Raw genomic sequence first — 12,261 nt, 5'->3', positions numbered from 1 at the left:
GTGTGTGTATATATATGATGAGGACAGCTGGGACAGAAAGACGAGACAACGGCCAAGCAGTTTAATTAGCGACACGGAAAAGCACACGCGATGTCACAGGGAAGAAGAGAGAAGTAACTTAGCTCAAATTCTCACTAAAACACCATTTTATGAATTTTTATCAAAGGATACCTGCCACAGAGGCGTGAGACACGGTGAGAGAGAGAGAGAGAGAGAGAGAGAGATCCGGTTGTGATACAGATCTCATATTATTATTATTATATATTATTACTAATACTGTGAAAATTATAATAACAATATCATTATTTCACTACAACCAACATCGCGCGACCAACATCACTAATATTATTCTCACATTACTGAAAACACAATTATATTGATATCTGTAACAGAAAAATGAAAGCAATGAAAACCAAGAACCTCTGACCAGCTTGCGCCGTCTGAAGAGGCGGTCAGCAACTACTGTATACGTTCGTTTACTTTTCTCACTTCGCTTTCTAAACTCTATAGAAACAACGTTGAGTAGCTTTTGGCTGTTCTTAATGATTTTTCTTTCTTTGTGTCCTTAATGAAATAATAATCATACTTATTATAATAATATCATAATGTGTTTAATGCATTAACACTTAAGTATCGTGAGGGGGATTCGGCTGGAAACGTGATTGGATTTTTTCAGTGCATCTTCAGGTTAAATAAACTATTTTCATCATTTAGAGAGAAAATAATTGACCATTAATTACACAGCCCCCTTGCTGTAACTGTTGTTTCTGAGGTGAAGAAGCTCCTGGGGCGGTGGAATTGAGGTTTGGCACGGCGGGCAAACGTTGTCATATCTCTTTGTTTTTATGAAAATAAAAGGGTTTGTATGGAAAATATGTGGAGTCAAATATGTTTTCGTTGCTACCCGTAAAGTAACCTTTATTTTTTGGTTTTTGTCTGAGCAGGCTCTAACAAGGTAACATTTTAATCATAACAATGAGACGTTTGACACCGCAGGAATTCCTCACTCGCCCACTAAAAGAAAAAGTATCCGCGAGAAAGGGCAGGCGGTAATTGGACCCGTAATTATGCATTCATTAACTAATGCGGCTTCTAGACACTGCATGCAGCATAGTTTTGTTCTCTTTTAGATTATGGTAGTTTTGATGTTAAAGGTGAATATTTAAAACGTTATTAAAGGCAACACATACATACACACATCCGTATGTACAAACATACATACATACATATATACCATATATATATATATATATATATATATATATATATATATATATATATATATATAATATAATATACAAAATGAAATACAAGCAAATAAAAATAAATTCAATTTGTCTTCTGTTAAAGAATAAATCACACACATATATATATGTGTGTGTGTGTGTGACAAACATACATATGTATATACATATATCTCACTTATTTAGAAGCCAACGCCGCATAGAGATAAATGCCAAATCTACCACCTCAAATTGCATTTTCACATTGGCCAAATAAACCACGAATCTAAATAAGGTTTTTCCCAGTTAATGTGTGGAAATAGGGAGCACCTGAAAACACAACTATTTGTACTGTATAGTTACTCATGGATTCTGGGAAGGCTTTTCTTAATGAAATCAAACTTCACAAGATCAACCTGTGAACCCAGTAACTACTACAATGTGCCTTCAGTAGCTCAGTTGTGTATTTTATGTAATCTGTGGGCGTCTTCATCGTAACGCTTTTTATCTAGAGCCGTGCCATACGGTTTACGTTGTGGTCGTTGGGGAGCATGAGCTCACCGATATTCTAGGAAACGTAAGCAATCGTTGTAGTAGTGCCATGTACCAATATCAGTTACTATTAAATTATGCATTAGAGCTCGACAATTTTTTTACCTTTCCCATCGTGATGATTGACTGACTGTTATTTCGTTCCTGCCTGATTCCTACCAGATTATGGTTTCCCCCCGAAAGACAGATGAAAGAAAAAATTAAACCTAGTTACAAAGCGGATGGCAACACTGCCTCCGCAAAGACCTGTTGCATGTAAAACACAATATTTTCAAAACCAGCTTAGTTACTTGTGCCCGGGTGTTTTAGAAAACCAATAAAAAACTAATTCAAGGTTTTACCTTATCATCTATAGCATTTATTTCAGCATATTCGTTAACCCTTTTATCAGCTCATTTCAAGGAAGAACGTACTGACCGAAACTCGAAGCGTTGCCACATTTCCGTACTGCCTGGACAGCGTTGCCAGATTCCCAGAAAAGTCTGGATTTCTCCAGAATTTTTAGCAGATTCCAGAATTACAGAATTTTTTACAGTATAGCTTAAAATCTCCAGAATTTTGCTTGTGACCGGAATTTATTGGAGAAATATCCAGAATTATCCGTAATGTCACTGAAAAGTAGTGCGGTCTCTGCATAAATGCACATAGGATGAGTGTTTAAATTTTTGTACACCCATTTTCATACATACGGCTCGATCTGAGTTCTCAGATTTGGCGTTTTCCCACAGTTTGGCAAATTGGCGGTCTTCTTATAGAAGTTTTCAAGGTTAGCTGTGGTATCACCTGGGAACCCTTGCCGCGACTGCATAGGATCATTCATGGTTGTCAATTTTATGCCAGATTTGTATTTCTAATTCACATTTTTTTTTACCTGAAGTTGTTTGATAATGATAAACCTCGTGGCACTGTATGTATTTTCTGTTAATGTCATACACACACATTTATTTTATTTTATTATATATATATATATATATATATATATATATATATATATATATATATATATATATATATATATATATATATAATGTATCGTTGATATGCAGCTTAGCATTTGGGGATAAACTGCTTGACTTATCTATCATAATATGCAATATTTCTCTCTTTATATATATATATATATATATATATATATATATATATATATATATATATATATATATATATGTGTGTGTGTGTGTGTGTGTTTTTATATATATACATATATACATATATATATATATATATATATATGATCTACATTAGGTTTATATATATATATATATATATATATATATATATATATATATATATGATCTAAATTAGGTTTATACATCACCTGATATGCTTAATACAATCATTAAAATGTTGAAATATACGCTAATTCTGTACTCTGAAAAAAAAATAGTATATCATCAAACTTGCATTATTATTAAAATATTTGATTGTGCAAAGATCCTCAAATATTCATTCGGGTATGACAAAGATTTCCGGGGTTGGGCATCGTTTGAAATATGGTATGGGGAGAGTATTCAAGTATGTATTGAACATGTCACTGTCATGATCATTGCTTGTGTAAGATCTTTAATGTTACTAGCATTCATATTATTCCTCTGAGAATTACCGGGTCTGTGTAAGTAGGTATTGAACATGTTACAGCCGTGATCGTTGGTTGTGTAAGTTCGTTACTTTTACTAGCATTCATATTAATATCCTATGAGATTTACCGAGTCTGCGCAACGTATTGAACATGTTACAGCCATGATCGTTGACTGTGTACGTTCGCAACTTTTACCCGCGTTCAACTTCATAATACTTGACCATTGAGTCCAGTGACCAGTCTTAGCAGTCTGTGTTGCGTATTCACCATAGTGAGACATTACTGTTACAATAATTCGTTGTACTGGAAACAAATTGAAATGGATAGATCATCTGATGATGGCAGTGGTTATGAAACACCTACTAGTGTTCCGGCAAAAAAGCCAGCGGAAATATAATCAAAAGTATTCAAAATTGTGGGAAAGTGAAGAAGAATTTAAAAAGTGGCTTCAGAAAGTAGCAGAGGTTCATCTTTTGCATTTTGTACAAGTTGCAATGTTCATCTAACATTAAAGCTGGCAGATCTGACTTAAGAAAGCATGCAGTTTCTAAGAAACACACCGAGAATTCTATTTCCTTACGAAAGCAGCCATCACTGCTTGACATGGCATCAACAAGCAAAAAGCAGAAACAGAATGAGTCAGTGAAAGCAAGTGAAATTCCAGTGAAGGATGGCTCTGCTACTGCACTGCACACAAGTTTGATAAATTTTCTGAATAAATATGAAATTCCCTATAAAGATAACTTAATTGGATTTGGCGCAGATGGTGCCAATACAGTGCTTGGCGCTCATCATTCTCTGTCATCACTACTAAAAGAGGAAGTTCCTCATTTGTTTATAATGAAAATGTATATGCCACTCATTCGCGCTCTGTGCATCATACGCATGTTTGAAATTACCAAGAGGCATTGAGGATTTAGCTCGTGACGTGCATTCTTATTTTTCATGTAGTCCAAAGAGATTAGGTGTTCTTGAAGAATTTCAAGAATTTGTAAATGTAAAACCCCAAAGTTACTCCATCCTTGTCAAACTAGATGGCTTTCGCTTCATTCAGTCGTATCCAGACTTCTTGAACAATATAATGCATTAACACTGTACTTTACAGATGCAGTATTGAGAGACTATTAGCCTGTGAGAACATACTTATGAAATTAAAGGATCCCACAACAAAACTTTGTCTAGAGTTTCTCGATTTTGTTCTGCCCATATTTAATACTCTTAACAAACAAGTGCAATCTGAGACTTCTCAAATACACACCCTCCATAAGTCTGTCTCAAGGTCATACAGAGCAATTTTAGAATGTTATTTGAAAGATGATTATATTGAAAAAACTCCACTGCAAGACATTCGACCTCGCGATCCAGGTAATTTCAAAGAATTGGATGATATGTATTTTGGAATTTCAGTTGAAATGACCCTTTCTCAAACTGAATCAACTCCAAAGGAAGCTATTAATCATTTTAAACTGAGATGTTTGGACTTTTTCATTGAAGCAGCATTGCAAATCTCAAAACGGTTCCCATTAATAAGGCTGTATTTAAACATTTAGAAGCATTGGACCTCCTTGTTGTCAGAGAAAAACGCATTTCTTCATTAGGTCCTCTAATAACCAATTTCCCTCATCTTGTTAACAAGGAAAATATCCAAAGTATTGATACTGAATGGCGTATGCTTCGGAACACTCACTCAGATATTGTGTTGGATGACCCAAGTATAAGTATAACACCAGTCAAATTTTGGGTGAAAGTGAAACATTCTACGACTGGTGATGGAGCACCATTCTTTCCAAACCTTGCTTATTTCATGATCTCTCTACTCAGTCTTCCGCATTCGAGTGCTACAGCTGAGAGGGTGTTCTCCTCCGTTAACAGAATGAAAACAAAGACTAGGAATCGACTATCGACTGAAACTATTTCTGGATTACTTCATACAAGGCGTCTTATGATGAACCGTTCTTGTTATGATACTGAGGTGACAAACAAGATGATTAAAAAATGAATGCCGACATATGCAAATCAACTGATGGCCTTGCAGGAAATAATTAAGGTTAGTATTTCTAAGAAATCCACTGATGTTACTTTAGCTGTTCAATTTTCCTTTTATTTCATCACATTTTTTTTCTTTTTAACATTATATGTATATATGTACTTTGAATATGCACAATATATATATATATATATATATATATATATATATATATACATGTATACATATATATATATATATATATATATATATATATATATATATATATATATATATATATGTATACATGTATACACACACACACACACACACACACACACACACACACACATACACATATACATACATACATACATACGTGTATAGATATATACACACAGACACACCTACATACATATACACAAAAATTATATATATATATATATATATATATATATATATATATATATATATATATAATTTGAAGTTTCCCAGAAATCTCAGAATTTTTACCCCAATTTTTCCCAGAAATATGGATGATGCCATCTGGCAACACTGCAGACGACCAACGACCCGAAATGCCCCGCGGCCGCGAAAGTTCCTCAGTCTCTCCCGGGTTCAAGAGTTGCTAACATGGCTACTTTCGTGTCTTCCGTGTCGTATCCGACCCACGTGGAATTTGGGGCTAAGAATCTAGTGACCCTTATGTCACGAAGAGCGTTCATTGCTGGTTTACCTAATGAAAAGTGGCCTACTTGACGATTTCAGCTGGACTTGTGGCAAGTGTGACGAAGGCAGCGTCGTCCCTTGCCCCGTTAAAGCTTTCCTCGAATTAATTAAACGTGCATATCCCTTAAATAAAGCCTTTTCAACACCCGCCAAAATGCGGTCTAATGTCGCCGATTCCGACTTCGAATGAGGTACGTGCTATTTCGAAAAGTTATATATTTACTAATTTCACGGCCCTTCTGGGGGGGTCAAGGGGTGGCGAAGCCCCCCCGGCCAGGTAAGGGCACGCCGTCCTATGTTGGGTTAGGACGGTTTCGTTAGTTTCGGTGGCGACCTAGGTCGGCGGGGGGGTCAAGGGGTGGCGAAGCCCCCCCGGCCAGGTAAGGGCACGCCGTCCTAGGTTCGGTTTCGTCCGGTTGCGTCGCCATCTTTTTGTATCCGTCTGCCGATTCTCTAGCCGGTACCCACTGCCACCTGGTGGTGGGTCTCGGCTAGGATATCGGCAGACGAAACCCACAGCATACGAAACTGTAACCGCTCCTTTTTTTTTTTTTTTTATGTTTTTATAGAGAGAAGCAGCACAAGCGTCGAAAGGTCTCAATTCCCAAACAGATTCGGAAGGTTTGTTTTCGAACTGGAAAACAATTTTTACTCTTTATGTTTGTTCCTTACTGTTTTCTTTTAATATTCGGCCCTCACTATAATCCGACAAAGTTGAGCTTCGTGTTTGCGGAAATTTTGGTAATTTCAGTCCTAATATCAATACACACTTGCAAAGGAATAAAGACCATGCGAGTATTGATATCAATTATACACTCATTCATATACACACATACACTATATACACTGTGCACTGTGTACATACGTATATACACACACACGCATATATATATATATATATATATATATATATATATATATATATAAAGCAGGTAGTTTCTAAACATCTGAACAAATACCCAAATCATGGGAAAAGACCTATCCTGAAAGGCTTTGAAGATGGTTTATTAAAAACATAGGGCGCGACATTTCAAGACTGGAGTCTCATTCTCAAGCTGAAAAGAAACAGCACAAAATTAACATTCGTACGAATGAATTAAATCAACAGTTATGATAGTTAAAAAAAAAAATTACATAAGGTTAAAAGTACATAAGGTTAAAAGGACTTAACACGGAAATAAGCCATCCGGATGGAAGAAGGAAATAGAATGACATATATATATATATATATATATATATATATATATATATATATATATATATATATATATATATATATATATGTATATATATATATATATATATATATATATATATATATATATATATATATATATGTGTGTGTGTGTGTACTGGTCACTTTTACCAGATACATATGTAATTGTAATAGCCAAAATGTCTTCTTTAATTTCTCGAATTCTTCACGCTTTTTTGGATACTTGTCACTACAAAGCGTGCGAAAGAATTCGAGAAAGTTAAGAGGGCATTGTGGCTATAACAACTGCATATATATATATAAATAAATAAATAAATAAATAAATAAATATATACAGTATATATATATATATATATATATATATATATATATATATATATATATATATATATATATATATATATGCTTTAAAAATCACAGTAGATGCACGTGACTTCAGTGTATAGCGAATCCCACAGGAAAATGACAGGCAGAAGTTCAGTGCCACGCTTTCACATTTATTAACACAACATCTGGGCACAAATCATTTGTGCTCAGACCATCGTCAACAAACGTGAAAGCGCTTGGCACTGAACTTCTGCCTGTCATTTTCCTGTGGATTTGCTTATATATATATATATATATATATATATATATATATATATATATATATATATATTTATATATATATATATATGTTGTGTGGGCTTTGGCTGATGAGTTTCTTAATTAATTAATGTAAGTTATGTAGCCCTGCTTTGCCAAGGACACACGTAAACTGTCAATTGCAGCTAAAAGTTACCCTCAAAAGACAGACAATTACTTACTTGGATTAGGTCGCCAGTCGGAACTACGTATGGAAAACTGGATTACTTCTGTAACAATGGAATTACATCAAAACCCCTTCACTTCCCACCTAGTCCCAACATAGAAAGAATGTGCTGTGATAGCAAGGAAATTACATGAACCTTTAGTCAATGTCTGACAGTCAATTTTCCCGGCTTCCGTAAAAAAAAAATATAATGCAATGAATGTTTGTATTCTAGTGGATATCGTACACAGTTTTAGTATTGGTAACGGATATTTCTCTTCCAAACAATGGTGATCAGGATCCAAGGTTTGCCTGAAATTTACTTACACTTGGCTTTCCCTAATTCCTACTTACTGCATGGGGATAGCTTATGCAATTTTCACTAGGCAATGATCATTATTCATATACCAGACTTCATAAAAGAAATATGATTATACCAGGTTCTCTTGTAAATGGTGGCTGAAGGGGAAACAATGGAAAAATTTAAGTACAGTGGAAGAGATACTAGCAAATCAACAAAAATCTTGTCAATTCCAGACTTACCGTTACGTAGGTTGCTCGCGCAATGCAGCTGCCGATCGGAGTTCTCAAAGAACACTTATTGTTGATTCACTGAGTAAAATAACAGAGGCTGCTGCTGCTGCCTCCTCCTCCTCCTCTTCCTCAGGAGGCTGCTGCTGCTATCTCCTCCTCCTCAGGAGGATGCTGCTGCTGCCTCCTCCTCCTCCTCCTCAGGAGGCTGCTGCTGCCTTCTCCTCCTCCTCCTCAGGAGGCTGCTGCCTCCTCCTCCTCCCTTTTAAGCAATTCAATCGAGGGACGTTCCTGGGATTTGGTAGAAATCTTTCAACAGTAGTTCAATGCTCTTTTGTAGACAAAAAGAGCACTGATCTACTGGAGAAATTTAAAGTCATTAACCCAAAACAACCTTACTTTTATGGCCTTCCCAAAACCCATAATCTTCCATTCAGACCTATCATCTCATGTGCCGGAGCTTTCAATTATAAAATTTCTAAGTGGTTAACAGGAGGCCTCCTTTCCCCCTTTCTTAGGCACATTTTCTCTCAGTCACATTAAACATTCTGAAGATTTCTGTCACATATTCAAAGAAGCACATATACCACTTCATAACATAAAACTTCTAGGCTTAGATGTAGATTCCCTATTCACAAAAGTACCAAAACAGGACGTTCTACAGTTTTTGAGGGAAAAATTAGCCCCCTATTCAGATCATTTCCCACTAGCCCTAGATAAAATAATAAAGATAGTTTAATTATGTGTATCAAACAACATGGGCAGACCTTTAAGTCCTGTTTTAGCCAATCTATACATGGGATATTTTGAAACTGTAATAATAAATGCAGTAAAACCTAAAGACATGCTGTGGATGAGATATATAGATGATACCTTAACATTTTGGGATAATAAGGGGGCAATTTCAATGAATTTCTTTAAAAATTAAATGCATTAGTGCCTAGCATCAAATTTAAAGTTGAATGGGAAACAGACAACAAAATTCCTGTTCTTGATGTTTTGATAATTAGAGACACGACAGAATACAAATTTACCATATACAGAAAAACAACTTTCTCTCTGTCATACATCCATTTTTATAGCTATCATGACATCTCTATCAAGATTGGTGTAGCCAGTCCGCGATTTCGTAAAATGCCGGTAGTTCATATGGGTTTTATAGTGGAGTAGCACTGAAGGTGAAGGGCAGTTAAACGAAAATATATATTTTCATTTAAAAATTTAAAAAGTCCCTACGTTTTCAGTTGTAGGGCGTCCCTACGGCAAGGAAAAGTGACTATGGTCAAACTCAGCCTTTTAGTCCGCTAAGGCGTTGGCCTCGTTTAGCCTGGATTTTTTCGCACCGTTGCCACGTCTCCCCAGGTAGGTAGTTCCGCCACCCCTATCTCTCTCTCTCTCTCTCTCTCTCTCTCTCTCTCTCTCTCTCAGACTTATCTTTGCTCTCATTTTGACTTTGTTTCCACACCACCATGGAGGTAAAAGTCTAGGTGCGTTTTTCTTTTTTATAGAGGTTTCCCCAGTAGGCCTAATCCTCTCTATGGTGTTTAATCAGAAGATTCGTCGTCTGAGCTGTCCTCGATGTTGATGACGAATGACTCGATAAATCTCTCAACCGCTACTACGTCTTGCTTTGCATCTTGTTCCTGAAGGTTCTCCGTGTGTTTTATTGCCTGCTTCCAGTTTTCCGCTGTCACAGTGCTTAAAGCTTCTTTGACCAAATGCTTAAGTTCAGCAACTTTGAATGTGTTTTTTCTTGAAATGTCAGTTTTACCTGAGTCCATATAAGCTCTATCAGGTTGTACTGACAATGGTATGGCGGAGTCGTACAACTTTATGTCCTGCTTCTGAAGCAAGTGTGTCAATCACGAAAGTTTTCTTTCCATTACACATTTCTTTTGGCGAGGTCATAGAGCTCCACTTTCAGCATGTCGTCACGTGGATGTGCACCGTTCTTTATCAACCAGTCCTTTATCGCTTCTTTTCTCAAGATGATGTTGGGTTTTTTCAAGCACCATCGAGTGGTAGGATGCATTGTCCATCACAATTACAGACTTCGGGGGGATGTTGGGTAACAATTGAGCCTTAAACCATTGCTCGAAAACTGCAGCATTCATCTGATTGTGATAATCACCATCATTTTTTGCTTGAAAAATTAGTTCAGCATTCTTGACAAAGCCCTCTTTCGTTCCTGCATGAAGAATGATGAGGCGATTTCCTTTTTCAGTAGGCGGCTTTACTCCTGTTGCTTGTTTGGAGGCCATGTCAGTCCAACACTTTGCAACAGTGTAATTCTGGTTGACCCAAGTTTCGTCAAGGAAAACGAAGTTTTCGAAGGACTGTCTGACTTGCAGCATCTCTCTCAAAAATTTCGTGCGAGCAACAGCAACATCACTTCGTTCCATAAGGAACTTGCGGCCATCAACTTGCGAAAATCGGAAGCCAATCTGCAACAGAACTCTTCGAAGTGACTCAGTGCTACTATTGTAAGATATTTTCTCTCTTAGCTCTTCCGTAACTTTGCAGAGTGTAGGGATTTCATTTCTTTCGTAAAATTCCAGTACAGTTCTTCTCAGGACACACTTACCAAAGTCATCAAAATTCGTAACTGTTGTAGGCTGAGTTTTTGTCGGTGAATGGAAGATAGGTTTCTTGTGTTCAGCCTCTGACCACCATTCTTGATTTGCTTTGGAGCAAATCCTTCTAACTGTCCTTTCGCTTACTTTGGTGGCTTTGGCTGTCGGAGCAAGGGCTTCAGTGGTTGGTAACAAAGGTGCACCGTTGGCCTTTTCATTTAAAAAGTACCGATGGATGGATGGATGTATGATATTTAGGGCAAAAGCCCAGGCACTGGGGCCAACAAGGCCATTCAGCGCCGTAATGGAAAGAAAATAAATTATGTTAAAGTTATGAATTCATGAAGGAAATGATTAATAAATAAAATGAAGTGATGTGACCAATAAATAAGGGTATGAAGTTTAATGAATGATGTGCTATATACAAAAAAAAAATAATGTCATTAAAATTCTACGTGATGTAATAAATTAAATTAAATATCGTTAAAAATTTTAATACACTTTAAAAAAGAGATGATAGCAGAAATATCTGCTTCATCTCCCAAAATATCAGACAGGGATTTACCCTGAAAATATCTCTCTCTTTTGTTAAAATATCTGGGGCAGACCACCAGAATGTGCTCCACTGTTAGTGTCTCGTCACAGTAAGCACACTCTGGAGGGCTGCTTCCTTCTAAAATAAACTGATGGGTTAGACGAGTGTGCCCAATCCTTAATCTCGTTAAAATAACCTCTGTTCGTCTGTCAAGCTGGAATGACGAAGACCACGGTAGTACATTATCCCTAATATTTCTATATTTCTTATTATTGGCAAGAAGGGGAGAAGTCCACCTTTCTTGCCATTTACTTAAAACATAAGATCTAATGGGACCTTTTAGATCTGTATGAGGCACTTTTCTAAAAGAGGTTTCTGATAAAATACTAGCAGCTTTCGCTTCCGTCTGCCATCTCGTTTCCGCGAATCCCCACGTGAGAAGGGACCCAACAGAAAGAGACTGATTTACGTCGACAATATATACGAAAAAGCCACTCCTGAACTTTTTCAATTAATGGATGAAAGCTATTAAATTTTTAATAGCTTCTAAGGTGCTTCTAGAGTCTG

The 12,261-nt window shown here is 36.4% G+C and overlaps 2 protein-coding genes across 10 annotated transcripts in view; one reads left to right on the top strand and one right to left on the bottom strand.

Annotated features, from left to right (window-relative positions):
* Window positions 1-12,261, bottom strand: part of ArgRS-m (arginyl-tRNA synthetase, mitochondrial) — a 187,876-nt gene that overhangs the window by 44,757 nt on the left and 130,858 nt on the right. The gene's annotated exons all lie outside the window — the stretch shown is intronic.
* The window catches only part of LOC136852997 (uncharacterized), a 106,073-nt gene that overhangs the window by 6,852 nt on the left and 86,960 nt on the right, over window positions 1-12,261 (top strand). For 3 of the 6 annotated variants that reach the window (XM_067128116.1, XM_067128114.1, XM_067128109.1), the window contains exon 1: window positions 5,925-6,240. The exons of 1 other annotated variant lie outside the window; for it this stretch is intronic. In XM_067128116.1, coding sequence (XP_066984217.1) covers window positions 6,236-6,240 — 5 coding nt within the window. In that variant the 5' untranslated portion in view covers window positions 5,925-6,235. Of the gene's footprint in view, window positions 1-5,264; window positions 5,402-5,924; window positions 6,241-12,261 lie in introns of those variants that run through there. 2 more of the 6 variants (XM_067128112.1, XM_067128118.1) reach the window with 2 other exon arrangements.

The sequence above is a fragment of the Macrobrachium rosenbergii genome, chromosome 26 (genome assembly GCF_040412425.1).
Source record: "Macrobrachium rosenbergii isolate ZJJX-2024 chromosome 26, ASM4041242v1, whole genome shotgun sequence".
NCBI lineage: Eukaryota > Metazoa > Arthropoda > Malacostraca > Decapoda > Palaemonidae > Macrobrachium > Macrobrachium rosenbergii.
This window is presented reverse-complemented; position numbering and strand designations above follow the sequence as displayed.